Genomic DNA, 17,716 nt, shown 5'->3' on the forward strand with positions numbered 1-17,716 from the left:
TCAAACAATAGTTTACAAAACACCTCCCCCTGCAACCCCGTTTGGTTACATAGACAAGGACTGTATGTAAATGTATACACTGAGTGTGTGTGTGTGTGTGTTATGTGAGAATGTGTGTGTGTGTGTGTGTGTGTGTGTGTGTGTGTGTGTGTGTGTGTGTGTGTGTGTGTGTGTGTGTGTGTGTGTGTGTCAGACCTCCTGCTGACCAAAGGGTCGTAAACCCAGGAAGTTTACATCAAAAGAAACAGATCTTCCAGATAGGATGTATCTACAATAAAACCTCCCCCAGCACAGAGTGGTTGGAGAGGTGGCCAGGATCAAAGGAATGGCTTTGATCCTACTGCTTGAACTAAGACTGTACAAATTTAAGAAACACAATGGCAACATTCAACAATTAGACTTAACAGTGATCTTCTTACATCTTCAAGACAAACATAGTAAAAACATGAGCATATTTGTTTCCTGATAAAATGATGTGACAGGTAGAACAGAGTAAAGTGGTGGTGTTACAGCCTTTCTCCCCTCTGCTGCCGAGGCTGTTAGTCTCTCCCAAACTCAGCTACAGGACTTCCAAATGAATGAAAGCAGCAGAAGTGGCTTTACAAATGAAAGAAGAAGAGGAGAGGGAGGCCACCCTGACCATCACTCCAGCTGAAAACATCACACTTCCATTAAAGTTGGTGAGGAAATGTTGAGCAGGATGAGCTGCTGGCTAATCTGGAGGCTGTAGCAGCAGCTCACAGTCACAGTGGATATCCACTCATGAAAAAGCTCTGGCTGCTTCATTTCTCATCTCATATCAGAGACTTTAATGCTTCACTGAAGCTGTACTGTGATGCTTCCATATCCCAGTGAGGCCTCCATAATGATTTCAGCTGTTCTGTACACACACTGTGTGCCCTGTATGGCTCAAAGTCTCTGCAGCCTGTTTTTATCTGCTATCATCAGATCTTCATCATCCTCATTCACATCCCTCACACACTCTACAGCCTCATCAGCACTGACTTCATCTTCACTGACTGATGGAGCACAACATGAACCTGTGGAGGCTGAAACACTGTCCTGTCAAACATCTCCCCGTCACCACTCCACTTCTGTCAGCCTTTAAATGAACCCTGCTCAAGTCTGTCACTTCTGTTTGGAGCCAAAAGGAAAAACTGTTGTTCAGTCGTTTGGAAAGACAACATTTCTGAAAGCACTCAAACTTCTTCACATTTGTCTTCAGACACATCCTGAACATTTAGGAACTAAAGAAAGTTTCAAACATCAAAGACCTGAAATATAGAAAAACAACAATAGCCGCAGTCAGTGAACTCACCTCAGAGTCTCCAGTCGACAGTTTGGACTCTCCAGTCCAGCACACAGAAGCTTCATCCCTGAATCCTGGAGGTTGAGGTTGTTACTCATGTCCAGCTCTGTCAGATGGGAGGGGTTGGACTTCAGAGCTGAGGCCACAACTTCACAGTGAGACTCTGAGAGTCCACACTCAGTCAGTCTGTGATGATAGAAAATATAAAATGTGTTATTATAAAAGCAGAAAATCTGCATTATAAACACAGACTGAATGTATATGAAGACAAAACAGAGTGAGGTCATAATCTGATGAATCTGCTCTTCACATCTGTGCTTCAGCTCCTCTTACTGTGTTTGACATGACACAATGATTGAGTCTCTCTCAGACCTGCAGACTTTTAATGAGAATCTTTGTTTGGCTTTAATCTGCAGATGAAGGAGGAAGATGGTGTCACATTTAGGCTTCCATAATGTCCACAGTCTGTCACTGAGATCTGATCCAGAGTCAGAGTGAAGACACACATTTGGACTGTTTCCTGTTTTGACTCCAGAACATTTTGAATGAGTTCAGCTCAGTGAAGAGTTCCAGCTGGAAAGATGATCTCTGTTTGCTACCTGCTGTCAGGTACGACTGTTCACGTCCACACGCAGGAAAAACCTGCTGACTGTTACCAAACGGAGCAGAAATCTCATCACTGGACAATAATGATGAATGAACTCAGAGCTGCTGATATCAGATCTGATTTCAGGGGAACTAAACACAGAAATGATTGGCTCATTTGAGCTTTCTGAGCCATTATCTGCTGGTGTGTCGCTAGTTGGCAGAAAATGATTTGTATTCCTGTTCAGGGCTTCAGTGTTTATGAGTCCAGATCCAGGTGACAGCAAGTCAAAATGATGTTACCTGTCTGTGTCCAGCAGCAGCCTGTATTCACTTTGAATATTGTTATAACCTGACATGGATCAGTTTGTCTTTGATTGGTTTGTAAATGTCACTGTTTCCATTGGACCTGAGTGACGTACAAAGACAGAGAGGGAGAGAAAGGAGAGAGAGGATGGAGACAGCAAAGAGAGAGCAAACACAAACAGGTGAGAGTGGACAGGTGACCAAGGTCAGCAACCAATCAGAGAGCTTCTGTTTGACCCACAGTCACTGATGATGACTGCACATAACCAAGCAGTGTGTTACTCTGATATCAAATATGGATCCTGCTCTTATAATAATGATCATCAGATGATATTATTGTGTTATTTTGTAGCTGAATACGATGTTTGTGTGATTATCAGTGAAAGAAGCAGTGAGGAGGATGGAGAGAGAGAGAGGACAGAGGGTGAAGTTAGAAACACTAAAAGGATTTTTCATGGATTTCATGGATGATTTGAGTGATTTCCAGCAGGACACTTAAACATGTCAGTGGACGTCCTAAAGAACATATTCACTGATATGAAACGTGTCATTGAACAGGATTAATATCAGTGGAAACATGGTGGAAACAGCTGTGACTGCATGGATGTGACACACTTCAAATCTGTTCTCCACTCTTGGATTTGGGATCCATGGAGCTGCTGCTGAGTCTGTACAATAAAGGAATGGTGTGGAAGGTTGCAGCGTACGGACACAAACACTTTGTGGTTACAATCTGATTTTATTTTCAAAATTAAACTACTAACCTACACTGATCAATGATGTTAATGATCACATCTGGACTCACCCAGCCTTTCTGCAGTTCCTCACAGCTGGAATCAGTCTCTGTCGTCCCCGCTCTGATGTGTTGTACTTCTGCAGGTCCAACTCATCCAGAACCTCCTCTGACATCTGCAGCATGAAGGCCAGAGCTGAGCACTGGATCTCAGAGAGTTTCTTCACTGATCTGTTCTCTGACTTCAGGAACTCTTGGATCTCCTGAAATAATGAGAGGTGGTTCATCTCCATCAGACAGTGGAAGATGTTGATGCTTCTGTCAGGAGAGATTTCATCACTGTTCATCTCCTTCAGGTTGTTGATGACTCTCTGGATGGTTCCTGGACTGATCTCTGTCTGACCCAGCAGACCTACTAAGAGTCTCTGGTTGGACTCCAGACAGAGGCCATGAAGGAAGCGAACAAACAGGTCCAGGTGGCCATTTTCACTCTGGAGGGATTTATACATGGCTCTGCTCAGGAAATCATCCAGAGAGGACTCGTTGTATTTTTTTCCCAAAAAGTTCTTCAGCACCTTTGTCTTCCTGTTGGTGTGACAGTGGAACATGTAGACTGCAGCCAGAAACTCCTGAATGCTCAGATGAACAAAGCAGTAGACTGGTTTCTGGAAGATCACACACTCTCTTTTGAAGATCTCTGTACAAACTCCTGAGTACACCGAGGCCTCTGTCACATCCAGACCACACTGCTCCAGGTCTTCTTGGTAGAACATGATGTTTCCTTTCTCCAGATGTTCAAACGCCAGCCTCCCCAGCTTCAGAAGAACTTTCCTATCAGCCTTCGTCAGCTCCTGTGGACTCGTCTCACGTCCCTCATGGTACTTGTTCTTCTTCCTCTTTGTCTGAACCAGCAGGAAGTGTGAGTACATGTCAGTCAGGGTCTTGGGCAGCTCTCCTCTCTGCTCTGTAGTCAACATGTGCTCCAGAACTGTAGCAGTGATCCAGCAGAAGACTGGGATACTACACATGATGTGGAGGCTCCTGGATGTCTTCATGTGGGAGATGATTCTGCTGGACAGCTCTTCATCACTGAATCTCCTCCTGAAGTACTCCTCCTTCTGGGCGTCAGTGAAGCCTCGTACTTCTGTTAGCCTGTCAACACATGTAGGAGGGATCTGATTGGCTGCTGCGGGTCGGGAAGTTATCCAGACGAGAGCCGAGGGAAGCAGATTCCCCTGGATGAGGTTTGTCAGCAGCTGGCTGACTGATGACTTCTGTGTGACATCAGACAGCAGCTTCCTGTTGGTGAAATCCAATGAAAGTCTGCTTTCATCCAGGCCGTCAAAGATGAACAAAAGCTGAGAGACAGCCAGCTTCTCTGCTGTGACCTTCTGTAATGTTGGATGGAAAACATGGAGCAGCTCCAGAAGACTGTACTGCTCATCTCTGATCAGGTTCAGCTCCCTGAATGAAAGCAGAACCACCACACTGACATGTTGGTTCTCCAAGCCCTCTGCCCAGTCCAGAGTGAACTTCTGCACTGAGAAGGTTTTTCCAACACCAGCCACGCCGTTGGTCAGAACCACTCTGATGGGTCTCTGTTGGTCAGGTAAGGCTTTAAAGATGTCCTGGCACCTGATTGGAGTGTCATGGAGGGCGTCCATCTTGGAAGCTGTCTCCAGCTGCCTCACCTCATGTTGGGTATGAACTTCTTCACTCTGTCCCTCTGTGATGTAGAGCTCAGTGTAGATGGTGTTGAGGAGGGTTCTACTTCCTGTTTCATCACTTCCTTCAGTCACACGTTCACATCTCCTCCTCAGACTGATCTTATGTTCATCTAAAACCTCCTGCAGACCAACATCTGCTGAAAGAAAGAAAAACAATGAGACTAAAGAGAAAGAAAACTCTTCAATGTCTGAACAACACAAGAAGTCCAGTTTTCAGAAATGAGTCCATCAGCAGACAGATGTTCAGTCTTACTTTGTACACAGCTGCTCTGACTGGCTGTCTGCAGTCCAGCTCTGCTTCTGGATCTTTCTCCACACTGGGGACAGGAGGAGTCTCCCGATGAAGCAGACTGGTCCCAGTATGAGGAGATGCACTGTCTGCAGAACCAGTGTCCACAGCTGGTAGAGAATGGATCCTTCAGGACGTCCTGACACAAAGCACAGCAGGACAGCTGCTCCTCATCACAAACACCACTCCTCTTCCTCTCTCTGTGAACACATTTCTTTATCACTAAAACATTTACTGTCAGTGAAAAACATCCAGATGTGACCAAACTGCAGTTCCTCACAGTTCCTTTGATTTCATCAACACTAATGAGCTGCTCTTCCTGTCTGCCTGTCTCATTAAACACTGAGTGATGAATACAAACTCAACACTTCCTGCAGACTTCCTGACTTCACAATAAAAGCTTTCCATCAGAGAGACACAGTTATGACTTTCACTGTTTTACAGCCGCTGTGTGCAGATTATCTGGGTCAGTTCACTCTGAAGCAGCTTAGAAGTGTCCGTGTAGAGCCGTGGTCTGACACACAGAGACTTCTGATTTTCTCTATTTAAACAAACATGATGAAGATGAGCAGGTTTCTCTTCTAGTATAAACTCCGTGTCTCTGGCTCATGATGGCTTTTCAGGTTTTATGTTTTGCTCTCTCCTGCTAGCGTTTTGCCTGCCTGGGTGGAGCTTGTAATGGCCTCTCGCTCTTGGTCCACACAGCTATGATGATTACACCACCTGTTGCTGATTCACCTGGGCTTACCGGTAACCATTTAACGCTGCGGCATGGAGCAGTTCGTCGCTGGGACATTGACCCTCCTGTGTTCATGATCTCAGCTCCTTGCTAAGAAATCTCTCTCTTAATTCACCAGTTGGGTTAACTTTGTGTATACTTTGAGTAAATATTTCCCCGGACCTGGTTACAGACGCTTACCTGTGACTCCCGTGTGTGGCTGTGTGAGTGGAGAGCAGGACAAGAGTGACTGAAGAGGAGTGAGTGTGGACTCCCTTCCCTCTTTTCCCTGGAGCCCTGGACCCCCTCCCCAACTCACTGTACATATATAGAGCACTGTGGTTCACCCCTTTGGTAAATAAACTGTCACCTTTTTGTTTGTCAGAACTCAGTCTGTGCTTGAGTTCCTCTGTTAGCCATGACATTTTGTTGGTTCTCTGTCTTCAGGTCCCTGTAAGTGTTTGATCTAAAACATTATATTTATTCTGCTTTGATTGTTTTGTGTGCTGAGGGACATTGTTGCACGATCCACTTTTTCTTATCACTCAAATATCCTGATACTTTCAGAAAGTTGGAGAGCTCTCCTGGCTTGCTTAGTCTTTGCTCTGTACTGCAGTACTTGCATTGGTTTCACTGGACAAGTCTGCATGTGAATCTACAACTGATCTGACATTGTGGCACAAACACAGTAAACAAACACTACGAGCACCTTGTTTCATGTGCAGAGGCTTTCTTCTCATTCTGTTACTCAACACTGTATGAAAAGCCTCTCACTGCCAGCATCCTTCCAGCCCCACGACAACAAGACCAACTCACATCTTCACAACACCAAGAATTTTTCCCCTTTTCTTTGGAGAAACTGAGAAGCCAATAGGATTGTAGCTCAAACTTGCCCACAGTCCTGCTTCATCACTGCTCGCTCCTACCTGTGTTGGTGCTCAGTGGACAGTCATTAGGGTTGCCAACTCCCTGAAAAATAAATAAGGGACACCTCGTGGCCAGGGCCGGGCAACCTAGTTGTCTTCACCCTTCCCAGTGTGGTGAATTTTTTAGCTCTTTTTTGTGTGTGTGAAATTATTTTTTAACCATTTGACTTGAATTTGATTTAAGCAGATGCATATTCTTTGTGATATGACCATATGGGAAACAAATGATCCTTTAGCCATTTATTTTTAGCTCAAAATGACAACATTAACACAGTAAAACAGGTCTCTTTCTTAAACAGAAGCCTGTCATGCTTAACTTTTGAGAATAAAAGTAAATCTTTCTTTAAAAGAACTCTGTCCTGCATAACTTAAAATTATATAAATTAATAGAAAGCAATAGAACGAAAAATATTCTTGTAACAGTGCACATATAGGGCATTTAGTGCAATTGGCTTCAGCTGAGGTATTATTTCAGCTTTTCTAATGCTAATCAGCTGCTCCTGTTTGTAAACCCTCTTGTTCCCATGATTACGCATCATAACTCATCATCATTATTCATCTATGTATTACTTTTATGTATTAGTCATCTATTTGTTGTAATCATCTATCCTTGCAGTTGTTTATTACACAAAATAAATTATATTATCACACTTCTGGCCACATAGCACTGATATTCACTGCACATGCCCATATTAACCTTAACCAGAGGGTTTAAAAAACAAACCAGTGTCTACATACCATATCTGTTTCTGCCGTGGCCTGGTGGACAACAAATTGGTTAAGGGTTCCCCGAGCTTTCACGCCCCTCATGTTCTTCATGTGCCCACCATTAGAAGCATGCCTATGGAAAAAGTGCGCCGGCACACAGTGCAGTGCGCTTTATATGTGTTATCGTGCACTTTTCCAGCCAGGTGTTTTCCTTTTCCCATTCCTCCCTGTACTTTTGCAGCCTTTTTTTCTTTCTCTGAGCGAACAAACATTGCTGCTCTGATGCTGGGCTCACACTGTGCGATTTTTGGCCCATTTTGAGATGATTTTTGAGTCATGCGACCGATTTGGCGATCGGCCCAATTTTGGCCTTCATCGTGCATCGTGTAGTATACGTGGGGTAACGAGAAGCGATTAACACCTCACGACCAGCTCCCGATCATCAATCGCTTGTGAGCGTGTCACCACAGCCGTTCACACTGCTCACGCGCAAACACGTAAACGTTGGTGAAAAAGACGGAGCAGCACGGCAGTGCAGCGTGTGATCTGGACACAAGCGATGGAGGCACAACTGTAGAACTTTGGAAAGCTCATCAGAGCCTTTTCAATGTGGCATCACAAAATTATCACGACCACAACAACCGTGAACATAGTTGGATTTACACTGCTGCTCAATCACAGCTGCCTGATCATGTTTTTCATTAGCAATTTAGCAAAGTTGATGGTGGTGGTGTGTCTGTGTGAGAGAAAGACAGAGAGAGAGAGCGACAGATTTTCTGTTATAACCTTCATTATATGGAGGCACAGTGTGAGCACTCAGGTCGCATCAGAGCATCGGGCCGTATAGTGTGAGACCTGCATCGTGACCTACCAACTTCTAACCCCTGCGAGTCAATCGTGCAGTTTGAGCAGGAGCTGAATAACGTGACTGAAAAAATCGCACAGTGTCTGCCCAGCTTTAGGTGTACTGTCGTCCGAGACTTGCACCGCAGTGTCGGCGTTTGTTTCCCTGTTGGCCATGCTTCTTGTTGTGGTCATCTGTTGTCTTCCGGTATTTTCTCCGCAAGCGACCTTTCCTCAACCAATGAGATGAGCGGTAATCTGAATTGTCATAAGTGTGCTGTCAGCTCATTGGTCACAAAGCAGGAGAGAGGCTGGGAATTATGTTTTCAAACAAAGCGTTAATTCCATAAACATTTATAGACCACTTTTGATTCTCACTGTATTACGGGACAAAGTGCGTCCCTTATTAGCTCAATACGGGACGTGTGCTTTTGTTTCTAAATACGGGACGATTCCGTTTTTTAAGGGACGGTTGGCAACCCTAACAGTCATAGCCTGCTGCTAGCATGAATGCTAAACGTACTGCTGTGGATGATCAGCAGAAAAACATGTGGTCAGTTTGACTGTTTGCTGTATTTAAAGTGTTTTTCTCAGTTCGTCTGTATTCAAAGTGCATTCGGGGCTTTAGCTGACAGCTCTTTGTGCTAACAAACTAAACTCTCTTAGTTTAAGCCAACAGACTTTACCAAACGCAAAGCCTGCTGCTGCCTCCATGGGTTAGCTTGTGTGACTGGTGTTTACACCAATGAAATCTAAATCACACTAATGTGTCCTCCAAGGTGTTTGGTGGGAGCACTGAGTGAAACATAAGAGCTCTGGTTAAGCCTCATCAGCTGGATAGGCTGTCCACCCTAGTCCAGGCTTTAACTCAAATCTCTGATTGGCTTTCTAACAGCTACCTTGTTAGAACAAGACAGAGACCATGATCATAGCTCCTCCTGATCTATATTCTAAAATCAGTCAAGTTGTTGCCCCTTTCTGTTCTTCTGCTGAGCCAAATATTCGAAATCTTGGAATAATATTTGACTCTTCTTTGGGCCTTGACTCACATGTAAAGTCTCTGTCTCGTTCCTGTTTCTTTCATTTAAGGAATATTTCTAAACTGCGACATATGGTCTCCTTAGCTGAACTGGAAAAAATTGTCCATGGATTTGTGTCATCGTGTTTAGATTATTGTAATTCCCTGTTTACCAGCTTGGATAAATCATCTCTTTCTCGCCTCCAAGCTGTACAAAACGCAGCAGCCAGACTACTAACTCGCTCTACCCAGCGAGCTCACATCACTCCTATTTTATGTTCTTTACATTGGCTCCCAATAGATTTTAGAATTCTTTTTAAATGATTGTTTTAACGTACAGAGCACTAAATGGCCCCAGATTATTTATCCAAGCTTCTCACTAAATACACTGCTGCTCGCTGTCTCTGCTCACAGACTCAGAGTTTGTTGGTTGCTCCCAGAACACGTCTGAAGATGAAAGGGGGCGGAGCCTTTCAGTCTGTGGCACCAAGGCTGTGGAACAGTCTGTCATGGTCCCTGTGCCTCACCAGCTGATTCTGTATTAGGCAACATGTTTTCTCTCTCTCTCTCTCTCTCCTGCCGGGGCGATGCTCATTATGGGCTCCCGCCCCTGGCCCACGCACCTGCTGCCGATCGGGATAATCACAAGGCCGATTTAAGACAGCAGCACTGTGTCACTCGTCGCTGGATCGTTGAGTTATCAGCGTCAGTCGCTCAGTAGATTGCAAATAAGGATCTGTGAGTTCGTTCCGTCTGTTCGCCTCTAACTATTATCTCTGTGTACAGATCTATCCCGGACCTTTCCCTGCCTGCCTGTCATCCCGTGGACGAGTGAGTGGATGGTGTTTCCCCAGTGTGGGGAGTGAAGAGAGAGAGCCTTTGGAGGACGTCAGATTCCCGTCTTTTCCCTCACATACCCCGGAACCCTGGACCCCCCTCCCCTCCCTCCAGCACTTTGTAAATAGCATCACCTGGTGTCGTTGTGTGAATAAAAATCTGTAAATCCTGTAAGGAGTCCCGGTCTGCGCCTGAGTCCATTAACTGAAACCTGACAGAACGATCCAGCCATCATGGACTCAGCAGGTCGGGACCCAGCCGCTCAGGACCCTGTCGCTCAGGCACTCATCGCTCAGGGAGCTGCTCTGGCTCGACATGAGCAAATGCTCGAGCGGCTCCACCACGAAATGGCGGCGCTTACGCAGGCGGTCGCTCGCTTAACACCTCTGGAGAGTGATCCCCGGCCGGCGGCTCCCGCCCCCCAGGAGCCTGCGCCTGCCGCTGCGAGCACACCTCCGGCACCTCTGCCACCCTCGGACGGACCCCTGCCCACGCCGGAACCTTTTACGGGTGAGTCGGACAAGTGTGCTGGTTTTCTGGCTCAATGTACTCTTGTGTTCCGTGAGCAGCGGCGCTTCCATAACAACGACGGTGCCAAAATAACCTTTTTTGTCCAGTTGCTGCGGGACCGGGCTTTAAAGTGGGCTCAGGTCGTGCTTAGCTCGGATCCCGGGATTGCCTATGCTGATTTCCTGTCTAAATTCCAGACTGTGTTCAATAAAGGCTCAGGCGCTGAAGTCGCCGCGCTTCGTCTGCTGAACTACAAACAAGGGAAGCGGAGCATGTTTGACTATTCTATTGATTTTTGGATTTTGGCTGAAGAGACAGGCTGGGGCCCGGAGGCCTTACGGAGTGCACTGCTCAATAATGTTCGTGAAGAGGTGAAAGATGAACTCATTATGCGAGATCTCCCCCACTCTCTTACCGAGTTAATGGCTTTATGTATTAAGGTGGATGACCGGCTGCGAGCTCGTCGTCTGCCGCGGCACTACAATTCCCAGGAGGCCACGGGGCAGTGGAGGGCTGGCTCCACCTCGGAGCCCAGCTCTTCCCGGCAGGCAGAGAGCGCAGACGGAGGAGAGCAACCCATGCAGATTGGAGGCTCGCATCTCTCCGCCGCGGAACGCCAGCGCCGTATCTCTGCCGGTGAGTGCCTCTATTGCGGCCACAAGGGACATGTGGTCGCCTCTTGCCCATCTCGAGCAAAAGGTCGCGCCCACCAGTGACGGTAGGAGTGCTGGTGGGCGGTCTCAGCCAAGACAAATCTCCTCCACGGTTAATGCTGTCTGCCCAGCTCACGGTCAACACCAAAGGTCATGTTCTCTCCGTTTTGATAGATTCAGGGGCGGAACAGAATTTTATTGACTCTGAGTTAGCAGACCGCCTTCAGCTAGGGCAGGAACCTCTTCCCCACACTTTGCGTGTCACTGCTTTGTCCGGCCAGCGCCTACCTGACATTACTCACGTCACTGAGCCCGTTATTCTTACTCTGTCTGGCAACCATACTGAGGAAATATGTTTTTTTGTGTTTAAGGCCACTCGGACGCCGCTCGTTCTCGGGCACCCCTGGCTTCGTCAACACAACCCGTGCATTAATTGGCTTACGGGACGCATTACGGGGTGGGGAGAGGAATGCCATATGACCTGCCTTAAATCCGCCTCACCGCCTCACACACCAGCCTCCCTCGCCAAGTCGACCGCGCCCTCCGATTTGTCTGGAGTGCCCCCTGTTTATCATGATCTCGCCGAAGTGTTTCGCAAGGACCGGGCCCAGTCGTTGCCTCCTCACCGACCGTACGATTGCGCTATCGACTTACTCCCTGGCGCGCCATTGCCTACTAGCCGTCTCTACAGCATCTCTCTACCGGAGCGAGAGGCTATGGAGTCATACATCTCAGAGTCCCTCGCCGCCGGCTTGATCCGCGCATCCTCATCGCCCGTAGCAGCAGGGTTTTTCTTCGTCGAGAAAAAAGACAAGTCTCTCCGCCCGTGCATCGACTACCGTGGATTAAATAACATAACCATCAAAAACAAATATCCACTCCCACTTCTGACCTCTGCTTTTGAGCTGCTCCAGGGGGCGACAGTTTTCAGCAAATTGGACTTGAGGAGCGCATATCACTTAGTTCGGATCCGAGAGGGCGACGAGTGGAAGACCGCCTTCAATACTCACCTTGGACACTTTGAATACTTGGTTATGCCATTCGGCCTCTCTAATGCTCCTGCAGTTTTTCAAGCACTCGTTAATGATGTTTTGAGGGATTTCATCGACAGGTTCGTCTTCGTCTACCTCGACGACATCCTGATCTTCTCCAAATCACTGTCAGAGCATGAGACCCACGTCAGACAGGTCCTGCAACGCCTGCTGGAAAATCGGTTGTTCGTAAAAGGTGAGAAATGTGTCTTCCACATGTCCACAGTTGCCTTCTTAGGCTACGTCATCGAGCAGGGAGACCTACGTCCTGACCCAGCTAAGGTGAAAGCCGTGGTGGAGTGGCCTGAACCCCCCAACCGACGGCAGCTGCAGCGGTTCCTCGGCTTCGCTAACTTCTATAGGAGGTTCATCCGGGACTATAGCAAGGTAGCTCTGCCTTTAACACAATTGACCTCTCCCAAGGTTCCTTTTCAGTGGAACGATGCTGCCCAATCAGCCTTCCTGGAGCTGAAAGAGCGATTCGCCTCAGCACCCATTCTGGTCCAGCCCGACCTAACCCTGCAGTTTGTGGTGGAGGTGGACGCATCCGACACGGGAGTAGGAGCGGTCCTCTCGCAACAGAGGGATGGTAAGCTCCACCCGTGTGCCTTTTTCTCCCGTCGTCTCACCCCCGCAGAACGCAACTACGACATTGGCGATCGGGAACTTCTTGCCATCAAGCTCGCCTTGGAGGAGTGGAGGCACTGGCTGGAGGGCACTGCCCAACCGTTCATCGTTTGGACGGACCATAGGAATCTGGCATATCTGCAAACCGCAAAGAGGCTTAACGCCAGACAAGCAAGGTGGGCTCTGTTTTTTACGCGGTTCCACTTTTCAATCACTTACAGGCCAGGATCCCGCAACGTCAAGCCGGACGCCCTGTCTCGACAGTTCTCCACCTCCGAAGACCCGGCGGACCCTGCTCCCATCCTCCCGGCCACCTGTGTGGTGGGGGCTGTCTCCTGGGAAATCGAGTCGGCCATTCGCGAGGCTCAGAGAGCCGAACCGGATCCAGGAGGCGGCCCTGCGGGGCGCCTGTTCGTTCCCCAACCTGTCAGGTCTCAGGTGTTACAGTGGGCACACACAGCCCGTTTCTCCTGTCACCCAGGAATACACCGCACAATTGCTTTCCTGCGGCGCTACTTTTGGTGGCCCACCCTGAGCCGGGACGCCAAAGAATACGTCTCCGCGTGTACAACCTGCGCTCGAAACAAGACCCCAAACCAGCCACCCTCGGGTCCGCTTCATCCCTTACCCACGCCTACCAGACCATGGTCCCATGTTTCTCTGGATTTTGTGACCGGCCTCCCGCCATCTGCAGGTAATACGGTCATACTCACGATCATTGACCGCTTTTCTAAGGCGGCTCACTTTGTTGCTCTGCCCAAGCTGCCTACAGCATTGGAGACTGCTCGCCTGCTCACCACCCATGTCTTTCGCCTGCACGGCATTCCAGATGACATCGTGTCTGACCGGGGTCCTCAATTCACGTCCCGTGTGTGGAGGGAGTTCTGCACCTCATTGGGATCTAAGGTCAGTCTCTCCTCTGGTTATCATCCGCAGAGCAATGGCCAGTCCGAACGGGCGAACCAGGAGTTGGAGGCGGCCCTGCGCTGCGTCGTCTCTTCCAACCAGGCCGTCTGGAGCGAGGAACTGCCCTGGATCGAGTACGCCCACAACAGCATGACCTCCTCCGCCACGGGCCGGTCCCCTTTCGAAGCTTCTCTGGGGTTCCAGCCACCTCTTTTCCCCTCCATCGAAGGTGAACACTCTGTGCCATCCGTCCGGGCGCATCTGCGTAGGTGTCGTCGGGTGTGGAAGGCCACCCGGGCTGCGTTGTTACGCACCAAGGACCGCAACAAACGCTTCGCTGACCGCCGCCGGTCCTCCGCTCCCGCCTATACTGTTGGGCAGAAGGTATGGCTTTCCACACGCTTCGTTCCCATCCGGGCGGAATCCAGGAAGCTCTCTCCTGCCTATATCGGCCCGTTCGAGATCTCGGCTTTGGTTAACCCTGTGTCTGTTAAGCTCAAGCTGCCTCGCAACATGAAGATACACGATGTTTTCCATGTGTCTCAGGTTAAACCTCTCCGGTCCAGTCCTCTGTGCCCGCCTTCCAGGCCCCCTCCTCCCCCCCGGCTCGTGGACGGTCTGCCGGCTTACTCGATCACCCGTATCATAGATTCTCGGCGGCGGGGGCGTGGCTTCCAGTACCTGGTGGATTGGGAGGGCTATGGCTTGGAGGAGCGGTCCTGGGTCCCTCGGGCGGCCATCCTGGACCGGCGCATGCTGCGGGCGTTCCATCGTCTGCATCCGGATAAGCCTGGTGGGTCGCCGGGGGGCTCCCGTTGAGGGGGGGGTACTGTCATGGTCCCTGTGCCTCACCAGCTGATTCTGTATTAGGCAACATGTTTTCTCTCTCTCTCTCTCTCTCCTGCCGGGGCGATGCTCATTATGGGCTCCCGCCCCTGGCCCACGCACCTGCTGCCGATCGGGATAATCACAAGGCCGATTTAAGACAGCAGCACTGTGTCACTCGTCGCTGGATCGTTGAGTTATCAGCGTCAGTCGCTCAGTAGATTGCAAATAAGGATCTGTGAGTTCGTTCCGTCTGTTCGCCTCTAACTATTATCTCTGTGTACAGATCTATCCCGGACCTTTCCCTGCCTGCCTGTCATCCCGTGGACGAGTGAGTGGATGGTGTTTCCCCAGTGTGGGGAGTGAAGAGAGAGAGCCTTTGGAGGACGTCAGATTCCCGTCTTTTCCCTCACATACCCCGGAACCCTGGACCCCCCTCCCCTCCCTCCAGCACTTTGTAAATAGCATCACCTGGTGTCGTTGTGTGAATAAAAATCTGTAAATCCTGTAAGGAGTCCCGGTCTGCGCCTGAGTCCGTTAACTGAAACCTGACACAGTCTACCTCTACAACTACGTTTGGTTGACTCTGTGGGATCCTTTAAAAAACAGTTAAAAACTTTACTGTTTAAACAAGCTTTCTGTTGACCAATGCTGTTTACATTGTTATATTTTTAATTCACATTTAAACTCTATATTGTGTATATTGTGCATTTTGCTATTTATCATACTGTTTATTTTAATCTCTGTGTGCAGCACTTTGTGACTACCTGTCTATGAAAAGCGCTTAATAAATAAACTTTACTTACTTACTTACTAAAATAACAAACAGGGCTGTGAGAGCAACTGAAGTGATAAAAATACTGTTTAAAGATAAAAAACACTTTGATGTTCTCTCGTCACCTAACAAAGTCCAAACCCTGTGAACTATTTTAGCTTTAATAACTGTGGATTCAGGTATCCTGAACCCATCTTTGGACATTTGTAATTAAATATTTTAAAACTCAATCAAAGACTCCTGATGTGGCTGTTTGGAGAAGGAAAAGAGGGACAAAGTGGAGCGTCGAGCTGAGGCTTCATTCACTGCAAACCTACAGTTATGTTTCCTTATTTCTGCTGTTTGCATGTTCACAGCTGAAATAAAGCTGCCTCTTTGACTTCATCCTGTTGTGTTTGGGTCCAATCCTGCCTGCCACACAGCGCTACAGGACAAAGTCTAAGATTTTTATCTTTTTAATCAATCTTCGGTCATATTTATGCAGGAAAACACAAACATGTAAAGGAGTCATCACAGGTCTCTGACCTCGTTGGTCCAGGTTCACCACTGAAGACTGGAGGGTAATGTTTGGACCGGTCACTCCTCACAGACGGACAGCTGGATCCTGCAGACTGTGACCTCTGACCTCTGCAGACACAAACATGTTTTATTCAATGATCAATTCTCTGATAAAGTGATTGAAGCAGCTGTGATCACACAGACTGCAGATAATGCAGCTGTTTCCTGTCAGTAACAGTCCTCTTAGATTAGAGTTCAGCTTTTTACAGGAAAACAAATGTCCCTGAATGCAACAGTGAGACACAGTCTGCCTGTGTGGCTGTGATAGCTGCCGTTAGGAGCGCTCATGTGTTTGCAGTTAGACGAGGAGATGTTACCATCATGGACACGTTAACAAATCCTGCAGCATCACGTGGCACAAACACTTTGTGTTCCTGTCATCTGCAAGCAACAGGAAGTTCATTAATAAAGGCGGGATGGAGACGCGACTGTGATGGTTCTCCTTCATCCAGCTGTTACACACATCTGGGCTCACACGACGAGCCTTTGTCTAATACAGCAGCTGCTCTCTGAACACTTTTCTGAAGAGGAGCTGCACAAACCTTTGTTTGCTTTCTAGAGCAGCGTATCAAAGTCAAACTACCCACTGCTAGCAGCTGTTTCTATCATAGTTTAGGATCCAGATGTGTGAGGTCTAAATTTACACCTCTGATTAAAATACATAGTTAAAAACAGCCAATTGAGTCCAAATGTGTCTTAAACCAGATAAACTGACAGTTACAGCTGAGCCTGTGTGTCCTTGGAGACACTGCTCTGCTACAGAGATGCATTTTAGAAACCAGGAAACATCAAAATCATTTAAATCAGAGAGTTCTTGTTACTAACAGCTCACCTCGCTGCAGCAGAGACAGGCTTGGATTTAAAACCAATGAATCGATGATTGGACCAGTCACTCTTTAAGGACACAGAGCTGGATGGTTTCTCATTGACGCTAAAAATATGTGAACATGTGTCACATCCAATGTGACCAATACATTACATAAAAAGTATAAACTATGTAAATAGTATATTATTTAAATCGTTAAATAGTAAAAAGCTGATTAAAATTTCAAACATTTTAATACTGACATGAACTTACTTTTTGTCAGATGACTTTTTTTGCCCTAAATTACGAAAGAAATGCTTCACCCGTTTGCTCTTAGAGGACACACTTCTGGGTGGAGGTCCAGGCTGGTTCCTGTGAATAATGATGCAGCAGTGATGTGAGTGCTGAGCTGTGACATGGAGAAGAGTCATGGACAGTTAGAGATGGTCATCTCACCTCTGAGCTTTGGTCTGGCTCTCATGTTCCCCACACAGAGTGCTTTTAGAGGGAGGGACTCCCTCCTCTCTGTCCTCACACTGATCCATGCTGCTCAATTCACATCAGCTCACACACACTTTCTACCTTCACCTGCAGAGGAAACACAAATCATTCATGTGCACATCAACTGAGAGCTGCAGAGGTCGTGTCTGATGTGTTGGACTAACATCCATCTGAGACACAGCTTTCATCAGTTCACTACAAAAAGTGTCACAGAGCCCAGTTCAGCCTCCAAATCCTCCATTACTGTAGTCCTACAAAGCAGCAGGTCAAACATGGCTGCAGAGAGCAGCTTTATGTCAGTAACCATGTCCAGGACCGAGCTGACTGCTTACAGAGTTCATACTCTAACTGCTAGCTGCTCTGCTAGCTAAGCTAACTCAGTAACAGTGACTCTGACAGCAGTTACTGTGGAACAGCGGCCGAGCTCAGGACACATTCAGTGTGTTTAGTCTGAGTCCTGGACTCTGATTCAATGGATTCAATCCAGCTCAGAGTTTCATGTGTTCATCAGAATAAAATACATGTA

General features: G+C 47.8%; 2 protein-coding genes across 2 annotated transcripts in view; both read right to left on the reverse strand.

Moving 5' to 3' along the window:
• Positions 1-17,716, reverse strand: part of LOC146577711 (NACHT, LRR and PYD domains-containing protein 12-like) — a 179,747-nt gene that overhangs the window by 81,807 nt on the left and 80,224 nt on the right. The gene's annotated exons all lie outside the window — the stretch shown is intronic.
• Positions 1,315-17,234, reverse strand: LOC146577716 (protein NLRC3-like). Its single transcript, XM_085268257.1, has 7 exons — positions 17,146-17,234; positions 16,963-17,061; positions 16,717-16,815; positions 15,852-15,953; positions 4,914-5,149; positions 3,006-4,797; positions 1,315-1,495 (listed from the first exon to the last, which is right to left on the reverse strand). Exons 1-7 carry the CDS (start codon positions 17,232-17,234, stop codon positions 1,315-1,317), a joined length of 2,598 nt encoding a protein of 865 aa, XP_085124383.1.

The sequence above is a fragment of the Mchenga conophoros genome, linkage group LG3 (genome assembly GCF_057382185.1).
Source record: "Mchenga conophoros isolate Kocher_MC1m ecotype Shallow Benthic linkage group LG3, M_conophoros_male_GT1.1, whole genome shotgun sequence".
NCBI lineage: Eukaryota > Metazoa > Chordata > Actinopteri > Cichliformes > Cichlidae > Mchenga > Mchenga conophoros.